The 22,100-nt window shown below is 48.4% G+C and overlaps 1 protein-coding gene across 3 annotated transcripts in view; it reads left to right on the top strand.

Annotated features, from left to right (window-relative positions):
• LOC141085293 (B-cell receptor CD22-like) overlaps positions 1-21,824 on the top strand; it is a 221,488-nt gene extending 199,664 nt beyond the window's left edge. The window contains exon 10 of one of the 3 annotated variants that reach the window (XM_073570571.1): positions 20,767-21,824. In XM_073570571.1, coding sequence (XP_073426672.1) covers positions 20,767-20,892 — 126 coding nt within the window. In that variant the 3' untranslated portion in view covers positions 20,893-21,824. The remainder of the gene's footprint in view (positions 1-20,766) is intronic. The other 2 variants (XM_073570572.1, XM_073570570.1) reach the window with 2 other exon arrangements.
• The last annotated feature ends 276 nt before the right edge of the window (positions 21,825-22,100 follow it).

Below are 22,100 nucleotides of genomic sequence, written 5' to 3'. Positions count from 1 at the left end.
TGCATGTGTTTGAATTTCCTGAAAAAGTGTAACTGAGTGTAAACAGTGATTGAAGGTGTGTAATTGCTGTGCATACCCACTTTGTGTTTGCATTCCCTCAAAAACTCTCACTGAGAGTGTAACCACAGTGATTGAAGGTCTCACCGAGAGTGTAACCAGTGATTGAAGGTGTCTAATTTCTGTGTATACCCACACTGTGTTTGCATGTTTTTGAATTCCCTGAAAAACTCTCACCAAGAGTTTAACCTGTGACTTAAGGTGTGTAATTGCTGTGTATACCCAGAATTTTTTGATGGCATGTTGCAATCTCTCACTTTTAACCACACTTGTATACCAAAAAATTAATGTACCTTTATGGTAACTTAATTTTACCTTGTTTTAAAATGATACTACGGAGATTTTTTCAAAACAGTTTTTTTTTTTTTTTTTTCATTTATAATTTTTTTTTCCCCACAAATAGGAGCTACTCTGTTCTTTATTTTAAATACCACAATAAATGAAAAATAAAAAAACACCGATATACAACAGATACATTAATCACACCACAGTTGCAAATATGAACATAAAATACAATAAACATGCAAAACAAAAACAATTAAAATATGAAAAAAAAACCCACACAAACACGCATAACACACAGACAGGCCATACACACACACACACACACACGCTCCAGGGGTCTTGCAGGTGGTAGACTTGCAGCTGGACAGGCAGGTTTTATAGCTCTAGTTCAGCCTTCTATCAGTCAGGCTGCGGTCGGATGTCTAGCTTGGTGTCTTCAGTGTGGCTGATGCCGGATGTCTGGGCCCAATTACACCACATACAATACCAGTTAGGCCGGTTTCACATTTGCACTTTATAGCGCAGCGATGGCCTGCACATGGCCGCTGCTAATCCCCGCCCCCCTGCCCGCCCCATCCGGTCATCGCCGCCTACTAGCGCACATGGACGCTTGCGATCTGCGCACCCTATCTTTAGCATAGGGTGCGCAGATCGTGCGCTGGCCGTGCGCTAGCATGATTTTGCCGTGCGCTGCGCACTTTTGAAGGTGTGCCCGTGTGCGCCAAACGCAGCATGTTGCATTTTGGCGTGCACGGCATGTGCGCTAGTAGGCGGCGATGACCGGATGGGGCAGGCAGGGGGGCGGGGATTAGCGGCGGCCGTGCGCATGTCATCGCTGCGCTATAAAGCACAAATGTGAAACCAGCCTTACACCACACAATCACAGCATAAATAATACATTAAAATTACAGAAGTATGAAGAAAAAATGCAGTACACGTGCAACAGGAAAAAAAAATGCATTAGACACACACACAGACAGGCCATACACACACACACACACGCTCCAGGGGTCTTGCAGGTGGTAGACTTGCAGCTGGACAGGCAGGTTTTATAGCTCTAGTTCAGTCTTCTATCAGTCAGGCTGTGGTCAGATGTCTAGCTTGGTGTCTTCAGTGTGGCTGGTGCCGGAATGTCTGGGCCCAATTACACCACATACAATACACCACACAATCACAGCATAAATAATACAATAATATTACAGTTGTATGAAAATAAAATGCAGTACACATGCAACAGAAAAAAAAAAATTAAAAGTATGGAAAAAAAAAATGCATTACACACAGACACACACACACACACACACACACACACACACACACACACACGCTCCAGGGGTCTTGCAGGTGGTAGACTTGCAGCTGGACAGGCAGGTTTTATAGCTCTAGTTCAGTCTTCTATCAGTCAGGCTGCGGTCGGATGTCTAGCTTGGTGTCTTCAGTGTGGCTGGTGCCGGATTGTCTGGGCCCAATTACACCACATACCGTACACCACACAATCACAGCATAAATAATACAATAATATTACAGTTGTATGAAAATAAAATGCAGTACACATGCAACAGAAAAAAAAGTATGAAAAAAAATAAATATACACACAGACATGCAACACTCGCAGACCACACACACACACACACACACACACACACAGGCAGGCTACACACTAGCAGGCCAAACACACACACACACACAGAAATGTCATAAACAAATAGGTATACTCACACTTTCAGGCGTGCTGGTACTGTAACTGGCAGGCCTCTTGATGTTGGCTGTGTGGCTGTCTGTCTGGCAGGCTGGCTTGCTGGCTGGCTGTCTGTCTGGCAGGCTAGTTGGCTTGCTGGCTGCTACTGCATGTCTGGGCCCAATTAGCCCACCTTATATAGTTTTGGGACTGTCTGGAAAAGTATCTTTTCTTCTGGGCATGCGCAGTGCGATTTTGCGGATTCTGCCGGCGGATTCCGCAAAATCACGGATCCCGGCGGATCCGCCGCCCATAGGCGGCCATTCTACCGCATGGCGGATGACGGCGGATCCGCCGTCACCCACCATTTTGACGGCGAATAAAAACGTTGCAAGCTCCGTCCCCCTCAGACAGAATCCGCAAGGAATTTTGCGGATCCGCCGAGCAACGGACGACCATCCGTCAAAATCCGCCACTAATGTATCCCAATGGGAAAAAATAGCGGAATCGCAACAAGAAAAGCGGATCCGCCATTTTCAAATTTTGGCGGATTTTGACTGATTGCAAAAAACTGAAGTGTGAAAGAGGTCTTAAATTGAGGTGTAATCTATTGTGGGCCTGAGATAATAGTTCAGCCTCCTAAACTCTCTAGGGAGCATCCAATTTTCCCCAATACTATATACACACCTTGTGCCTGGTCATACACCTGCCTATTTCAGTCTGTGAAATTGAGGTGTAATCTATAGTGGGCCTGAGATGATAGTTCAGCCTCCTAAAATCTCTAGGGAGCTTCCAATTCTCCCCAATACTATATACACACCTTGTGCCTGGTCATACACCTGCCTATTTCAGCCTGTTAAATTGAGGTGTAATCTATAGTGGGCCTGAGATAATAGTTCAGCCTCCTAAAATCTCTAGGGAGCTTTCAATTCTCCCCAATACTATATACACACACCTTGTGCCTGGTCATTCACCTGCCTATTTCAAAAAGAAAACACAGAATGACAAATGTACAGAAATCCCCTGTAGTAACAAATATGACAGTAGTCAGCAAGTGCTGGTAAAATGATGGCAACAAATACAGGGTATTTAGTCGATACGTTTTTTTGCAAAAAAATGTATACCAAGCTACTCCACCTCGTCAAGGTAACCCTTAATGGAGCAGTCCCTATCTAATGTATTTCAAACCTGAACATATGAACAGTGTCTAAATGAACAGGATTCAGACAGGTGCTTCCTAAGATGGGCACGTGGTATAAGAGTGGGTGGTGTGAACACTGTCCGACCGACTTCTTCACATTTGTGCATGTCACATGTGTTTTTAAACCTGTCTTTTTCAGCCTGTTAAATTGAGGTGTAATCTATAGTGGGCCTGAGATAATCTCTAGGGAGCTTTCAATTCTCCCCAATACTATATACACCTTGTACCTTGTTTTACAGTACCATATAGTTGGTGGTATTTTGGGTACATTTTTCTAAAAATGAGGAAGTATGGTGGAAGAGGCCATGGAAGTGGGCGGGGGTTGCCAGCTGGTACTGATGGTGGAGGGGGTGGTGGTGCATCTGCTGGTAGTGGCAAAAGCACAATAGCACCTAAGGCAGGAGGTGTTGAGCCTGCGTCATCGTCTGGCTCCACAAGGCCTCGAAGGCTCCCTTTTCTTGGAGTAGGTAAACCGCTTTTAAAACCGGAGCTTCAGGAACAAGTTTTGGCTTACATTGCTGACTCAGCCTCCAGCTCTATCCCCTCCTCTTCTGAAGTTTCAAAAAATAAGAGCACTGAGTCGTCAATGGAGGCTCCTGGTCAGGAACAACACTTTTCCTTGTGTCCTTCACTCCTACCAAAAGTGAAGGATGCGGCAGGCCACACTACAGATTACTCCATGGAGCTCTTTTCACATACCATGCCTAGGTTATCAAGTCAAATCGTGAATTACCCAGTCCAAGATGAATTGTACATGGAGTGCACTGATGCACAGCCACTGCTAGATTTTTCTGCTGGTACATTCCTCAGAGCACTACATTGTCCTCGCAGTGTACTGAGCCAGAATCTGACCCTGATGAAACTCAGGTGCGTGCCCCTTCCCACATACTATACCACCTTACACGGTGACACAGAAGAAGGTGCACATGAAATTGAAGAGGAGGTGATGGATGACCCAGTTGTTGACCCAGATTGGCATCCATTTGGGGAAGAGGGTGCCGCTGCCAATAGCTCAGAAGAGGAGGAAGAGCATCCGCAGCAGGCATCGACATCGCAACAGCTGTTATCTGGAAGGCCCATAGCAGTCCAAAAACAGTTTACAAAAACCCAAAGGGTTGCAGGACAGCTTGGCCAGACGGTCAAATTAGCACAGTGTGCAAGGCCTCAAAATGTCTTCCAAAGTAGGAAGAGTGCAGTGTAGCACTTTCTTGAAAAAAATCCTAATGATCAGGCAAAGGTTATCTGTAAGAAGTGCGCAAAGACCTTTAGCCGAGGGAAAAATCTGAGAAATTTGAATACCAGTTGCATGCTTAGACACTTAACCACCATGCACTTGCAAGCCTGGACGGACTACCAAACCTCACGTACCACATGTGCACCTGCTCCGAATGAAGGTAGCCAGCAACGCTACATCACTTCCCCCACTGTAAGCCCACCGGTTAGCACACCACCAGCAGCAAATGTTGAGGTGTCGTCGCGAGGCCTAAGCAGTCAGGGAATCACAATGTTATTGCTACGAAAGACTGAATCTAGGCCATCAGCAAGACCACCAACACCATCACCAACCCTCTCTCAGTCCGCCATGTCCACCGCTAGTTCCACCATATGCAGCTCTCAAGTCCAGCTCACCCTACCAGAGACTCTCAGTAGGACAAGAAAGTACTCATCCTCTCATCCGCGTACACATTGTTTGAACGCCCACATTGCCAAACTAATCTCGTTAGAGATGATGCCCTACCGGTTGGTTGAAAGCGAAGCTTTCTGCGAGCTCATGGCCTACGCAGTACCACGCTATGACCTACCCAGTCGGCACTTCTTTTCTCGAAAAGCCATCCTAGCCCTCCATCTGCATGTGAAAGACCGCATTGTCCATTCACTCAAGCAATCAGTGAGTGGAAAGGTGCACCTCACAACAGGTGCATGGTCCAGTAGGCATGGCCAGGGCCGTTACGTTTCCATCACTGCACACTGGGTTAATGTGGTGGATGCAGTGTCCACAGGGGACAGCGGCGGTCGGAAAGTGCTGCCTAGCCCACGGTATAGGAAACAGTTGGCTGCAGGCGTTCGACCCTCCTCCTCCTCCTCTTCCAGAAGCGAACGCTCGCCCACAGAGTGCTGTCGCACGAGCACTCCATCCGCAGCTGCCAGTGTTGCAAACGAGGTGTCCCACTATCGAACAGCTAGTGGAAAGCGTCAGCAGGCTGTGTTGAAGATGATGTGTTTGGGCGACAACAGACACACTGCGGAGGTACTGGCCGACTACTTGCAGCGACAAACTGAGTCATGGCTGGGTAGTCTACATCTTGAGGCAGGCAAGGTAGTTAGTGATAACAGCCGGAATTTTGTGGCAGCCATAGCCCCTTCAAAACTCAGACACATACCTTGCCTGGCTCACACCTTGAACCTGGTGGTGCAGTGCTTCCTCAATAATTATCCAGAGTTAACAGCCCTGCTCCATAAGGTGTCCTTCAGTATTTTGAGGAATGCACACGGCTGGTAAGCGCAGACGACGCCATCATAAGCATGAGCATCCCACTTATGCATCTGCTCATGCAAAGTTTGACGCATATTAAGGATCTGGCGTCTGCAGCCGAGGAGGAAGAGGAGGAGGGAAGCCTTGATGACAGTCAGCCATTGTCTGCTCAGGGAACTCTCCTGGACGAGGTGGAGGAAGAAGAGGAGGAGGAGGATGATGGGGATGATTATTTAGGGGAGGAGGATGCTTTTCAGGGGGCAAGAGAAAATGTTGTCATGGCAAGGTCAGGTACAGGGTTTGTGCGTGACTGGAGGGATGTTGATTTTCCAGAAAGTGCTCCTCCACCCAGCACTCGCAGTGCATCATTGACACCTGGAACATTGGCCCACATTTGTGATTATGCCTTGCAGATCCTAAAAAGGGACCCCCACTTTGCCAAAATGATGAACGATGACGACTACTGGTTGGCCAGCATACTGGATCCATGCAATGAAGGCAAATTCCCAAACATCATGTCACAGGAGAACCTAGAGCTAATACTGGCAACTCTGTTAAACCGTTTGTTTGAGGCATTCCCAGCACACAGCGGCGGTGATGGTTCTCCCACGAGCCGTAGGGGGCAACATGGAAGAGGTGTTCGTGGTGCACACAGCCGAAGTGGCGTTGGACACAGGGGCTTCATGACCATGTTGTGGAATGATTTCTCAAGTACCGCTCACACGACTGCTAATACTGCATCGATTAAAAGTGACAGGAGACAGCAGTTGTCAACTATGGTTACAAACTATTTCTCCTCCCATATCGATGTTCTCCCTCACAGGTCATTCCCCTTTGACTATTGGGCCTGTAAACTGGACACCTGGTCTGAATTGGCACAATATGCCTTACAGGAGCTCGCTTGCCCTGCTGCTAGTGTGCTATCCGAAAGAGTCTCCAGTGCTGCTGGATCGATCAATCCTGACAGAAAAAAGGACCCGTCTGTTGACCCAAAATGTTGATTATCTAACCTTCATTAAAATGAACCATGCATGGCTTTTAAAGGATTTTGCCCCACCTTCCCCTGCTGACACGTAGGTTGCCAGAAAAATGGCTCGCTTTTGTCCTCCTCGTCCTCAGACTTCTCCAATTCCTCCATTTGCAGCTGCTGAATGTCCAGCATCAACATATGCCATTTTTTTAACCTCCCTAACTGGGCTGCCTCCCCACCCAGGGCCGGGGTCACCACCTGGCACAAGCACCCGTGCGAGTGCCGTTGCCCTGGACAGGTGGGTGGGCCTGCTCTTGGGCGACGGCACTGGCACAGGGTCCCTCATAGTACAATCGAGTGTCTCTGAAGGTGGGGGTGCACACCCGCCGTCAGACACACCGCCGTACTATGAGGGGCCCTGTACCCGTGCCGTCGCCAATGAGTGGGCATCCATGCTTGCTCAGGATCACAGCACTTGCAAAGTTGAAATACTTACCTCTCCCTGCTCCACCGCCGTGACGTCTTCCGCGTTTCCTGACAGTGACATTCTTGTCAGAGAGCGCGATGACATCACGTCTGTACGCCCTCTGCCTAAACAGTCCAAGTGCAGAGAGATGTTTTAAAGGTTGGTTTAAAGGTTGGGAGCAATTTTTGGGGCGCACTATACTCTGGAGAATGATATATGGGGCCCACCATACACTGGAGCATTCCAAAGGTGGACATCAGAGCGGCATTTACAGGGCCCATTATACACTGGAGCATTAGAAATGGGGCCCATTATATATGGAGCATTATTTGGGCCCATAAGACAGTGAATCTTCATCCATGGGGACCAACATATACTGTAGCATTATGTGGAGCTCATCATATACTGTTTTGAACATTATATGGGACCAATGATTCTGTATGGAGAAATATATGGGCCTCATTACTCTGTATAGCGCACTATGCGGTGACCATAATACTGTATGGAGTAATATACTGTCCGTTTTTGGAGCTATTGGAGAATTTAAAATGGATATCAGTCATGTGATGTAAGAAGTGAAGTATTTTTCATTGTACTACACCACTATTTCTCTGCCGTATCAGAGGATCATGAATTGTTGGATGTGTTAAAAGAGCCCAGTGACACTCTTTGGCCCTGGGCCCAAGAAAATCTGGAGCCAGCCCCACCCCCCCTCACAACTTTAGCCAAATAACCCCCCATTTTCAATGCCTAACTATTATTATAAAGTAAATTATGGTTGACAAGCTTAAGTAATAAGAATTGATGTTTTTGGCATTAAAATGGGCACTGTAGGTGCGTTTCCTGTCCTCCACTCACTGCCGACTTTTCTTCCCCATTGACTTGCATTGGGTTTCGTGTTTCAGTCGGCCTTCGACTTTTCCCGATAATCGGCCGATTTCGTTCGACCCGACTTTTGCGAAAGTCGGGTTTCATGAAACCCGACTCGACCCGAAAAAAGGCAAAGTCGCTCATCTATAATCATGACTAGTGTTGAGCGATACCACCCGATACTGAAAAATATCGTATCGGAATGGATCGGCCGATCTAAAAAAGTTTCGGGTATCGCCGATTCCAATCCCGGAAGTCCCATTCAAGTCAATGGAACAGAAATATCGGAATTAAAAAAACCCCTTTCTTTCCCTGTTGGTTAATTCTACATGGAGAAAAACAACTAATAATAATGTAGAATGTATTGTGGGAGGTGTAGGAGACATTAAAGCCATAGAGGTTTAGCCCAATCAAATGGAATAGCAGGAATTTGTTTTTTTTTTAAAGACGTTCGTAGTTACAAAGATATTGACTATGTTAAAGTCTTTAATTTTTTGTCAGATATGTATGTTTCACTACTTCCATGCTATTCACCTTCTTTTTACTTCTCCCACACTTTCTCCTTCATCATCTTCAGCAGCAGCAGTATCTTCTTCTTCTTCTTCCTATTCTTCTTCCTATTCTTCTTCCTCTTCTTCCTCTTCTTCCTCTTCTTCTTCTTCTTCTTCTTCTTCTTCTTCTTCCTATTCTTCTTCATCATATTCTTATTTGTGTCAGGCATTCCTGTAGTTGTTATCTCTAAAAGTTTGAAGATTACACCTTCCGTTCAGCCTGTCGCAAAAGATTTACAACAGGATTTGTCCGTGTTCAGTTTGGCCTGCAGCAGCAGGCCTTTTCCAGGGGCACCATGAGGAGCAACGGACTCACCCCCATACACTGATTAGTCTTCTTCTGCTTATAAATTTGATAATCCCAATTGCTCAGATTTTTAGTCTTATGCTTAATGTTCTTCTGCTTTTGGTTTTTATGCTTCTTGGTCTTCTGTCTCTTGTTGTTCTGCATCTTGGTGGTTGTCTTCCTGTTCTTTGTCCTCTTGGTCATCTTCTTCAGGGTCATCTTTTAGGTATTCTTCTGTGTGGTCTTCAGGGTCGTCGTCTTCAGGGTCATTGTCAGGGAGATCCAGAGTGAGAATCAAAAACCATTTCCACAAGCTTGAACTTTGAAAAGTAGCAGAAGTTACAAGAAGGCTGAGGAACTGGCGAGAACCAGCTGATGGTACTGGAACCCGGAGGGGCAGCAGAATGAACAAGAGCTAATGGCACACCCGTGGACCAGCTGACGGTGCTGGAACACGGTTACTAAGCAGGAGGTACCTGTGCTCCAAAGCACTACCAAGGACCAGCAGACATTGGTGGAACTCGGATACCGACAAGGAGGCACCTAGGCCAAAGGCACTGCCGAGAACCAGCTGACGGTGCAGGAACCCGGATGGGTAGCAGAAGCTGCAAGAGCAAATGAAACTAGCGAGGACCAGCTGACGGTGCTGGAACCCGGAGGGGCAGCAGAAGGAACAAGAGCCAATGGGACAACCGTGGAACAGTTGACGGTGCTGGAACACGGTTACTAAGCAGGAGGTACCTGTGCTCCAAAGCACTACCAAGGACCAGCAGACGTTGCTGGAACTCGGATACCGACAAGGAGGCACCTAGGCCAAAGGCTCTGCCGGGAACCAGCTGACGTTGCTGGAACCCGGATGGGTAGCAGAGGGTACCCATGATTAACAAAGTGTCGCGTCTGCGAGCAGGCCGCAGTTCCTGAAACCCACAGTCCTACATGGGGTGCTTTTCCTATTGGCACTACGGAACCAGCCTTTGTTATCAGAACCCGCAGTCCACATAGGAAGCACTGAAACTGCAGGCACCATAGACTCGGCTAACACGACCGCAACACGACAGGACAACGTATTGGTGGCAAAGTGACGTTGACACTACCCGGAAACAGCAGGCGTGCTGGAACCAGGCTGGGCAGGAGGGAGTGCCCGTGCCAAAGACACTTCCGAGAACCAGCTGACGGTGCTGGAACCCGGATGGGTAGCATTAGCTACAAGAGTCAATGGAACTACCGAGAACCAGCTGATGGTGCTGGAACCCGGAGGGGCAGCAGAACGAGCAACAGCCAATGGCACAACCGTGGACCAGCTGACGGTGCTGGAACACGGTTACTAAGCAGGAGGTACCTGTGCTAAAAAGCACTACCAAGGACCAGCAGACGTTGCTGGAACTTGGATACCATGAAGGAGTCACCTAGGCCAAAGGCTCTGCCGAGAATCAGCTGACGGTGCTGGAACCCGGATGGGTAGCAGAAGGTACCCAGGAAAAACAAAGTTGCAAGGCCGCGAGCCGGCCACAGACACCGAAACCCACAGTCCTACAGGGAGTGCTTGTCCTATTGGCACTATGGAACCAGCCTTTGTTACCAGAACCCACAGCCCACATAGGAAGCACTGAAACTGCAGGCACCATAGACTCGGCTAACCCAACCGCAACACGACAGGACAACGTATCGGTGGCAAAGTGATGTTGACACTACTCGGAAACAGCAGGCGTGCTGGAACCAGGCTGGGCAGGAGGGAGTGCCCGTGCCAAAGACACTTCCGAGAACCAGCTGACGGTGCTGGAACCCGGATGGGTAGCATTAGCTACAAGAGTCAATGGAACTACCGAGAACCAGCTGACGGTGCTGGAACCCGGAGGGGCAGCAGAAGGAACAACAGCCAATGGCACAACCGTGGACCAGCTGACAGTGCTGCAACACGGTTACTAAGCAGGAGGTACCTGTTCTCCAAAGCACTACCAAGGACCAGCAGACATTGGTGGAACTCAGATACCAAGAAGGAGGCACCTAAGCCAAAGGCACTGCCGAGAACCAGCTGACGGTGCTGGAACCCAGATGGGTAGCAGAAGGTACCCATGAAAAACAAAGTTGCAAGGCCGCGAGCCGGTTGCAGTTACCGAAACCCACAGTCCTACAGGGAGTGCTTGTCCTATTGGCACTATGAAACCAGCCTTTGTTACCAGAACCCGCAGCCCACATAGGAAGCACTGAAACTGCAGGAACCATAGACTCGGCTAACCCGACCGCAACACGACAGGACAACGCATCAGTGGCAAAGTGACGTCGACACTACCCGGAAACAGCAGGCGTGCTGTAACCAGGCTGGGCAGGAGGGAGTACCCGTGCCAAGGACACTGCCGAGAACCAGCTGACGGCGCTGGAACCCGGAGGGGCAGCAAAAGGAACAAGAGCCAATGGCACAACCGTGGACCAGCTGACTTTGCTGGAACACGGTTGCTAAGCAGGAGGTACCTGTGCTAAAAAGCACTACCAAGGACCAGCAGACGTTGCTGGAACTCGGATACCATGAAGGAGGCACCTAGGCCAAAGGCTCTGCCGAGAAACAGCTGACGTTGCTGGAACCCGGCTGGGCAGGAGGGAGTACCCGTGGCAAACACACTTCTGAGCAGCAACATGCGATGTTGAAGCCCAGGGGTCAATCAGGCAGCAGGCTGAGGCCAACTTGGAGCGAGTTTTATATTGTTGTACACAACTACTGATTGTAACCGTGATCCACTTTGGCCTCTGGCTCTACTGTCTCTAGTATTTCCCCTGGCCTCCAACCATGGCAGTTGCTGCTCTGCAGAGTTGTCTGCAAAAGCCACACTTGTTCCTGAGTTACTGGGGCTCAGTCACGTCAGTTGATCCCCTGATGTGTGTCTGGCAAGGTGTCCGGCTCTGTCCACATTCCCACAACTATTAATGGGAATGGGGACAGAGCAGGAGACATTGCCGGACACACCACAGGGGATCAACTGACGTGACTGAGCCCCAGTAACACAGGAACAAGTGTGGATTATGCAGAAGGCACATCAGAGCAGCGACTGGCTGGGTTGGAGGCCAGGGGAAATACTAGAGACAGTACAACCAGAGGCCTAAGTGGACCACGGTTAAAAGTCAGTAGTAGTGTGATGTTGGAGGCAGCACAGACTTTGCCATCCGCACAGCAGGGGAACAGCTGGCGTTACTGAACCCCACAGACACAGGAGCGAGTGTTTCTATCTGTGCGGATGGCACTTCCAAGCTACAACTGGCTGTGTTGAAGCCCAGGATCAATGCTCCAAGCAGGCTGAGGCCTACTTGGAGCAAGTGGAAAATAACATGTTGTGTGATGTTGGACACAGCAGGAGACTTTGCCATCCGCATAGCAGGGGAACAGCTGGCGTTACTGAACCCCACAGACACAGGAGCGAGTGTTTCTATCTGTGCGGACGGCACTTCCAAGCTACAACTGGCTGTGTTGAAGCCCAGGATCAATGCTCCAAGCAGGCTGAGGCCTACTTGGAGCAAGTGGAAAATAACATGTTGTGTGATGTTGGAGGCAACAGGAGACTTTGCCATCCGCACAGCAGTGGAACAGCTGGCATTACTGAAACCCACAAACACAGGAGCTAGTGTGTGTTTCTCTGTTAAGACGGCACCTCTGAACACCAACTGGCATTGTTGGAGCCCAGAATGAGGCATGGAGTTGGCTGAGGCCAACTTCCAGCACGTTTTATAGAGGTTGTAGACTACTACTGATTGTAACCGTGCTTCACTTAGGCCTCTGGCTCCACTGTCTCTAGTATTTCCCCTGGCCTCCAACCCCACCAGTGACAGCTCTGAAGTGGCGTCAGCACAATCCACACTTGTTCCTGTGTTACTTGGCCTCAGTCCCGTCAGTTGATCCCCCGATGTGTGTCCGGCAAGGTCTCCGGCTCTGTCCTCATTCACACTACTAGTAATGGGAATGTGGACAGAGCAGGAGACCTTTACGGACACACATCAGGGGATCAACTGACGTGACTGAGGCCAAGTAACACAGGAACAAGTGTGGATTGTGCTGATGCCACTTCAGAGCTGTCACTCACGGGGTTGTTGGCCAGGGGAAATACTAGAGACAGTGGAGCCAGAGGCCTAAGTGGAGCATGGTTAAAAATCAGTTGTAGTTTGAATGTGGATGGAGCAGGAGACTTTGCCATCCACACAGCAGGGGAGCAGCTAGCATTACTGAACCCCACTAACACAGGAGCGAGTGTTTCTATCTGTGCGGACGGCACTTCCAGGCTGCAACTGCCTGTGTTGTAGCCCAGGATCAATGCTCCGAGCAGGCTGAGGCCTACTTGGAGCGAGGAGAAAAAGCGTTGTAGTGTGAGTTTGGAGGCAGCTGGAGACTTTGCCGTCCACACAGCAGAGGAACAGCTGGCATTACTGAACCCCACTGACACAGGAGCTAGAGTGTTTTTCTCTGCGGAGACGGCACTTCAGAACACCAACTGGCGTTGCTGGAGCCCAGGATGAGGCATGGAGCAGGCTGAGGCCTGATGGTGTTGGCATGTGTATGGAGCAGGAGACATTGCCATTCACACATCAGGGGAACAGCTGGCGTTACTGAGCCCCACAGACACAGGAACGAGTGTTTCTATCTGTGCGGACGGCACTTCCAAGCTGCAACTGGCTGTGTTGAAGCCCAGGATCAATGCTCCGAGCAGGCTGAGGCCTACTTGGAGCAAGTGGAAAATAACATGTAGTGTGATGTTGGAGGCAGCAGGAGATTTTGCCATCCGCACAGCAGGGGAACAGCTGGCGTTATTGAACCCCACAGACACAGGAGCGAGTGTTTCTATCTGTGCGGACGGCACTTCCAGGCTACAACTGGCTGTGTTGTAGCCCAGGATGAAGCATGCAGCAGGCGGAGGACTACTTGCAGCTGGTTTTTTAGAGATTGTAGACTACTACTGATTGTCGCTGTTCTCCACTATGGCCTCCGGCTCCACTGTCTCTAGTATTTCCCCAGGCCAACAACCCCGCCAGTTACAGCTGTGAAGTGGCGTCTGCACAATCCACACTTGTTTCTGTGTAACTGTGGCTCAGTCCCGTCTGTTGATCCCCTGATGTGTGTCTGGCAAGCTCTCCTGCTCAGTCCTCATTCACACTACTAGTAATGTGAATGTGGACAGAGCAAGAGACCTTGCCGGACACACATCAGGGGATCAACTGACGGGACTGAGCCACAGTAACTCAGGAACAAGTGTGGATTGTGCAGACGCCACTTCACAGCTGTAACTGGCGTGGTTGTTGGCCAGGGGAAATACTAGAGACAGTGGAGACAGAGGCCTAAGTTGACCAAAGTTACAAATCTGTAGTAGTTTGCATGTGGAGGCAGCAGGAGACTTTGCCATCTACACAGCAGGGGAACAGCTGGCATTACTGAACCCCACTAACACAGGAGCTAGTGTGTTTTTCTCTGTGAAGACGGCACTTCTGAACACCAACTGGCGTTGTTGGAGCCCAGGATGAGGCATGGAGCAAGCTGAGGCCTGCTGTTTTTTGGCATGTGGAGGCAGCAGGAGACTTTGCCGTCTACACAGCAGGGGAACAGCTGGCATTACTGAACCCCACTAACACAGAAACTATTGTGTTTTTCTCTGTGAAGACGGCACTTCTGAACACCAACTGACATTGTTGGAGCCCAGGATGAGCCATGGAGCAGGCTGAGGCCTGATGGTGTTGGCATGTGGAGGCAGCAGGAGACTTTGCCGTCTACACAGCAGGGGAACAGCTGGCATTACTGAACCCCACTAACACAGGAGCTAGTGTGTTTTTCTCTGTGAAGACGGCACTTCTGAACACCAACTGACGTTGTTGGAGCCCAGGATGAGGCCTGGAGTAGGCTGAGGCCTGATGGTGTTGGCATGTGGAGGCAGCAGGAGACTTTGCCGTCTACACAGCAGGGGAACAGCTGGCATTACTGAACCCCACTAACACAGGAGCTAGTGTGTTTTTCTCTGTGAAGACGGCACTTCTGAACACCAACTGACATTGTTGGAGCCCAGGATGAGGCATGGAGCTGGCTGAGGCCAACTTGCAGCACGTTTTATAGAGGTAGTAGACTACAACTGATTGTAACCGTGCTCCACTATGGCCTCCGGCTCCACTGTCTCTAGTATTTCCCCTCTCCTCCAACCCCGCCAGTGACAGCTCTGAAGTGGCATCAGCACAATCCACGCTTGTTCCTGTGTTACTTGGGCTCAGTCCCGTCAGTTGATCCCCTGATGTGTGTCCGGCAAGGTCTCCTGCTCTGTCCTCATTCACACTACTAGTAATGGGAATGTGAACAGAGCAAGAGACCTTGCCGGACACACATCAGGGGATCAACTGACGTGACTGAGGCCAAGTAACACTGGATCAAGTGTGGATTATGCAGACGCCACTTAAGAGCTTTCACTGGCGGGGTTGTTGGCAAGGGGAAATACTAGAGACAGTGGAGCTAGAGGCCTAAGTGGAGCAGGGTTAAAAATCAGTAGTAGTTTGAATATGGATGGAGCAGGAGACTTTGCCGTCCACACAGCAGGGGAGCAGCTGGCGTTACTGAACCCCATTAACACAGGAGCTAGTGTTTTTCTCTGTGCAGACGACACATCTGAGCAACAACTGGCTGTGCTGAAGCCCAGGGATTATAGTTCAGGTGGTAGAAACATGAAAACAACAGGATACAGTTGCCAACCAATTATTTAGTCTGGAAGAGGACTGGCAAATTCTGGGGAGATCCAGGCCTTGTTCATTTTCAGAAAAGTAAGCCGGTCGATGTTATCGGAAGAAAGTCGCGTGCGACGGTCTGTTAGTACACCACCTGCAGCACTAAAGACGCGTTCCGATAATACACTGGCAGCAGGGCAAGCCAGCACCTCTAATGCATACTGGCTAAGCTCTGGCCATGTATCCAGCTTAGAGACCCAAAACTTGAAGGGGGAAGAGCCATCTGGGAGTACACTCACAGGGCAAGACATGTAGTCTGTCACCATCTGACGGAAACGTTGCCTCCTGCTGACTGGAGCCGTCAGTGATGGTGTAGACAATTGTGGCGGACACACAAAACTTTGCCACATTTGGGCCATAGTGGTCTTGCCTTGTGCTGAGGCGCTGCCTCTGCTCCCTCTTTGTGCTGAGTTTCCTCCACTGGGTCGACAAACAGAGGTGCTTTGTAAAGCACTAGCACCACTGCTGTCGGGTGGAATGGAAAACATGATGGACTGCACCAGTGTGTCTTGGTACTCCCGCAGTTTACGCTCCCGGTTCAACGTTGGTATGAGGGTTTGCAAGTTGTCCCGGTAGCGAGGATCTAGGAGGGTGTACACCCAATAATCAGCCGTGTAGAGAATGTGGGCGATGCGGCGGTCATTTCTCAGGCACTGCAGCATGAAGTCAACCATGTGCTGCAGACTCCCAACTGCCAAAAACCGCTGTCCCCTGCTTGAGGCGTGATCTCTGCCTGCTCTGCATCACCCCACCCTCGCTGTACATACTGACTACAGCTTTGTGTACCTAACTCCTGTGGAGAGATGTCTTCCTCCTCCATCGACTCCTCCTCATCCTCCTCACGAAGTGTCCCCTGCCTAGGCCTTTGTGAGGAAGCGCGTTGCGCAGACTGTCCAGAAGCAGATGGCATTTGGGACTCCTCATCCTCCACCTCTTCCAAAACCTCATCCCTTAGTGCTTGCAGTGTTTTTTGAAGCATGCAGATAAGGGGGACAGTCATGTTGACTAGTGCATCATCTGCAATCGCCATCCGCGTGGAATCATCGAAGGCACGCAAAACGAAGCAGATGTCCTTCATAGAGGCCCACTTAGTGGTGCTGAAGTGTGACCGGCGCACATTGCGACTTGTTTGCGCCTGATGCAGCTGGTACTCCATGACTGCTGCCTGCTGCTCACACCACCGCTCCAACATATGTAACGTTGAATTTCACCTGGTGGGTAGGTCACATATGATGCGATGTTCTGGAAGGCGTAATCGGCGCTACAGAGCAGCAAGGCGCGATCTTGCCGTGCTGGAACGCCGCAAGTGAGCGCACTCTATGCGGACCTTGTGCAGTACTGCATCAAGATCCGGATAGTCCCTCAGAAAGCTCTGCACGACCAAGTTGAGCACATGTGCCAGACATGAGATGTGAGTGAGGTTGCCAAGGCCAAGAGCTGCCACCAGATTTCGGCCATTGTCACACACTACCAAGCCCGGCTGGAGATTCTCTGGCAGAAACCACACGTCGCTCTCCTGCTTCATGGCATTCCAGAGCTCCTGCGCTGTGTGACTTAGATTCCCCAATGAAATTAATTTCAGTGCGGCCTGTTGACGTTTGGCCACGGCTGTGCTCAAATCGGTCGTATCAGGCTCCTGCTGCGCTGTTTCAGAGGAACTGGAGTAGGAGGAGGAGTCAATGTGTACAGACTGGATTCCTGCAATCCATGGAGTTGGCAGAACACGTAGAGCGCCACTCTCCAGATCTGTACCCAGCTCCACAACATTAACCCAATGGGCAGTGAGGGAAAGGTATCGTCCCTGTCCATTGTTACTGGTCCACGCATCGGTGATCAGGTGGACCTTGCTACTGACGGCGTTTAGTAGCGCATGTTTTATGTTTGCCTCCACATGTTTCTGCAGGGCAGGAACGGCTCACCTGCTGAAATAAAAGTGGCTGGGCACAGTGTATTGTGGGACTGCCAATGCCATGAAGTCCCGGAGGGTGTCAGTCTCCACCAGCCTGAATGACAGCATTTCAAGGGCCAGTAGTTTGGCAATGTCAGCATTCAGATCCTGTGCTCGGGGATGGTTTGCCGAGTTTGCCCGCCTTTTCTCCCATGCTTGTGCTACCGATGGCTGCCAAGTGGCCTGGGAGTGTGAGGATGACTGGGAACGTGGTGCTGTGGGTGGAATGTCACAGGGTCTCTGGACAACAGTGCCAGAGGTTCTTCCTTGGCGATCCTGTGTGGAAGCCGAACCAGCAGTGAGTGAGCTGGAGGAAGAGGCCCCAACACGAGCTGAAGAGGTGGTAGGTGGTGCTGTACGTTGGCCTACGTCTTCAGTGTGTCTGTGTAACTCCAGCTCGTGCTTGGTCCGCACATGTTTCCACATATTAGTGGTATTGAGGTTGCTGACATTTTTCCCTCTTTTGACTCTCTGATGACACAGCTTGCATTTGACAAAGCAAATGTCATTTGCAACTGTGTCAAAAAAGGACCACGCACTGCAAGTCTTGGGAGCGCCCTTTTTGCCTTTTGAAAGTGGAATGCTCCTAACGGGTGCCGAAGTGGAGGCTACAGGCAACCAAGTCTGCCCCCTCCCTCTCCCTCCGGTTTTGGCCATTCGGGGAATCTCTTCCTCAGAGCTGCTCCCACCACCTTCCTGTTCCTCACGCCATGATGGGTCAAGGACCTCATCATCTACACTCCCCTCTTCAAACACCTGCTTCTCCTGGGTTGTCTCTTGCAGCACCGTACGCACCAGAAAGTGGTAACTGAGTCTCGTCATCATCTGATGCGTACTGAGGTGTGCTGACCATAGGCACTGGCTCACCCGCCTCTTCAGATTCAGAGGGACAAAGAAGTTGTGCATCACTGCATACTCCCTCTTCTTCACATTCTGGAATGCTGCTTGGCTGGCCCCCTCTTTCCAAACCAACAGATTCCGAGAACAGAAGTAGAGACTGTGATGGCTCCTGTCCAGGGGTCTCTGACTGCCTGGGCACTTTGGCAGGTGGTGAAGAGACAGATGGTTGCTCTTCGGTGCTCTGGCCCTGAGAGGATGTGGAAGTCATTGAAGTCGATGCGTTAGCTGCCATCCATCCGACAACGGCTTCAATTTGTTCCTCCCGCAGCAGTGGGGTACGGTGAGGTCCTACAAAGCTGCACATAAAGGACTGTTGCCTGCTAAAACTTGGGGATGCTGACTCACTGGTGCCAACAGCAGGCACAGAATCCCCACGTCCTCTCCCTGCAGAATCCCCACGTCCTCTCCCGGCAGAATCCCCACGTCCTCTCCCTGCTGAAACTCCATGCCCACGGCCACGTGCCTTACTCCCTGCCTTCTTCATCTTGCTAGACTGAGAAAGATAGGCAGAAAAGTACAAAGGGGGGCCTTAGTGTGCTTATTCCTGAACAGCTGGTTACAGGTATAAGAAACACTAATTTTATGAAGTATGTGTGTCGACTACACTTTAATAGGAGATAATGTGGCCTACACAACTTTCAAATGTAGTGTTTGGTTAACTTTGTTGTTTTTTTTTTTTTGGGGGGAAACTAAAAGGATGTGACCAAAGATTTGAATGTCAGAATATCACCAACTTTCTGGAGCTATTACAATGCAGGCAGGTAACCTACAATGCAAAAGATGAGGCTCCAAAAAAATTGGTTAATACTAATCTGGCTGCAGCTGAAGGGCACAAGCCAGAAAAAAGGCTCCTCTATCTACTCCTATATAGTGTTTGCAACCAACCAATGTAGATGGATATGGATGGATGCACACTAATAGGAGAAGAAAAAATGAGCTGCAATTAAAGAAATATATGTGTGAGGCAGTGATGCACGCTGAGCAGCCTACAACCAGACGTAGCTGCAGGACACACTACTCAGCGTGAGCTGCACTCACACACAGTCAGAGACCTCTCAGACAGCCGTAAACAGTGCAGCTAAGTGGGCACTAGCACTGACAGGCTGCAGAAAGGCTCCGCTGTGTACTCCTAGAGTGTTTTACAACCACCGTATATGGATACGGATGGATGCACACTAATAGGAGAAAAAATGAGCTGCAATAAAAGAAAAATATGTGAGGCAGTGACACGCTGAGCGGCCTACAACCAGACGTAGCTGCAGGACACACTACTCAGTGTGAGCTGCACTCACACACAGTCAGAGACCTCTCAGACAGCCGTGAACAGTGCAGCTAAGTGGGCACTAGCACTGACAGGCTGCAGAAAGGCTCCGCTATCTACTACTAGTGCTTGCAACCAACGTATATGGATACGGATGGAAGCACACTAGATAGAATTTTTGAAAAATAAGCAGCTCAAAAAGAAAAATATGTATGAGGCAGCAGTGAGGCACGCTGGGCGGCCTACAACCAGACGTGGCTGCAGGACCCACTCCACAGCGTGAGCTGCACTCACACAGCCCTTGCAGACAGCTGTGAACACTGCTGCTAGCGAAAAGCAAGCTACAGTGGTGGTTTATGTAGCCTGGGTAAAGCACAATATTGTTTTGAGAATCGCTATTTCTAACTGTCCCTCACAGTCTTCAACAGCAGCCTGTCCCTAACTGAATTCACAGCAGAGTGACCAGAAATGGCGGCGGCAGTGGCTTTTATAGTGCATCATGACATCATTTCAGCAGCCAATCACAGCCATGCCAATAGTTAACATGCCTACATGCCTAACAGGATGTGCCCACACTTCTGAGGAAACCCATTGGCTGGATAAAAGCGAGCGGGCTGATAGCATTATGGGAACTTCCGATTCAGGTATCCGATATGAAAAAAGTATCGGAAGCTCAACACTAATCAGGACGCATCAAACCTATATAATAAAGATGGTGCCAAGACAGGTGAAAAATTCTGATGAGACAACCACTCACAACCTACCAATTCATTATTATATGACCCTTCTCTGTCTACCGATATCATTGGAGCCACATAACAAAAACTTGAGGCAAATGTTCCATTAGAACCACTAGTTAACTTTTTGTTGCTATCTTTATGGGGCACAATTGCTAGACAGGACATTGTCAAACTGATTAAATAAGGTGATCAATCAAACTGATACAACTCAACATTTAAGTCGGAATTTACCACTCAACTTGGAATGTAATTTCTGCTGTTTTTTTATTTCCCTGTTGGTCTACATGTGGATTATTAACAAAATGTGATATTACAAATTTAATTAGTTGTGTTGTTATTTTTTAGGTGACGCAGCCATCGACTGAAGTTGAATATTCAGTAATTTCCCATAGACATCCCAAACAGGCTAGACAAAACTCTTCTAGAGCCCGACATGACGATGATGTGGAATATGCAACTGTGAAAAAGTAAAGAATTTTGTTTGTTAGTGGAACAAATTTAGGATCTTCTTCCACTGGCCCGGAGAGAAGAGCAGATATAAAAAAACTGTATTTTTGTCCTTGAAGGATACAGCATACCTATGCATTAATAGACAGCAAGTGATTGAGCTTTCCACTTGTATAATGAAGAAGAGTTTGATATATTGCAATCCTTCTATTACTAAAGTCTTCAATGTTCTGTTTGATAAAATAAAATAATAATCATTCATTTTTTTATTTTGTACATTTAGTGTACGTTCTGTATAATGTGCTGTGTCATATTCAAATGGAAAAGGTCAGAGGATTCCATGATTAATTTTTAAAACAAATCAGTAGGAATTATATTTTAAAAAATATTCCTATATGTAGTATATTTAAAGTTCATTGTCTACAATTTTTGTGAAAAATAACCAATTAGTTTCTATAAATTGCAGGACCGATGTGGATACCAATGGTTTTATTTTCTCATTTAGTTGACTTCTTCTGGCATAGATGGCCAATATCCCTATGGGGAAATTCAATAGAAATGTTAAAATTGCATTCATATTATTGATTATTAAATTTAAGTCAATTTTTAAATGACCAACTTAGCAGCATCGGCTATTATTCCATTTCCTTAGAAAAAGTGATAGAGGAGAATAAGTTCCTTCCCTGATGGATCTTATCATCGAAATTAGTACTTCAGATATTCTAACTATTAAAGTTTGAATAAGTCCAATTCTCAAGTGGATCTGTGTGTCTGTGGTCTTTAAATATTGTTTAATCCAAATAGTTTGAATAGGGAACATATTTCAGAAACCTCTAAAATTGTTTTTGTGAAAGCCACCAGTTTGGGAAATATGATTGTCACCAACATTGAAAAAGATAAAATCCTCAAAGTGATAAAAAATACCTCAAACAGCAATAAATATAACTGAATCTTTCGAAATTCATAATCACCAGGTTATTTTAATTTTTCCAAAAATTGCCCTGAAAAGACATGTGCAACACTCTGAGGTACCTGTTGACTGTGTCCAATTCTTGTCAAGTACTTTACAACAAGCAAAGCCTTAGTTAAGTCAAAATGACCTCACCAAGAAATAGGCAATATTCTGGGGTTGTCAAATTTTACTTACATTTTTATAAAGTAAAAAAAATCTCTCCAAAAATCATCCTTGATTACTGATGAGTCAGACCGTTCTTTGCAGAACAATGTGGAAT

This window comes from Dendrobates tinctorius, unplaced genomic scaffold (assembly GCF_039654945.1).
Source record: "Dendrobates tinctorius isolate UK_male_01 unplaced genomic scaffold, ASM3965494v1 ptg000028l, whole genome shotgun sequence".
Lineage (NCBI taxonomy): Eukaryota > Metazoa > Chordata > Amphibia > Anura > Dendrobatidae > Dendrobates > Dendrobates tinctorius.
Note: the sequence above shows the minus strand (reverse complement) of the source record. Positions and strands in the feature narration are given on the sequence as shown.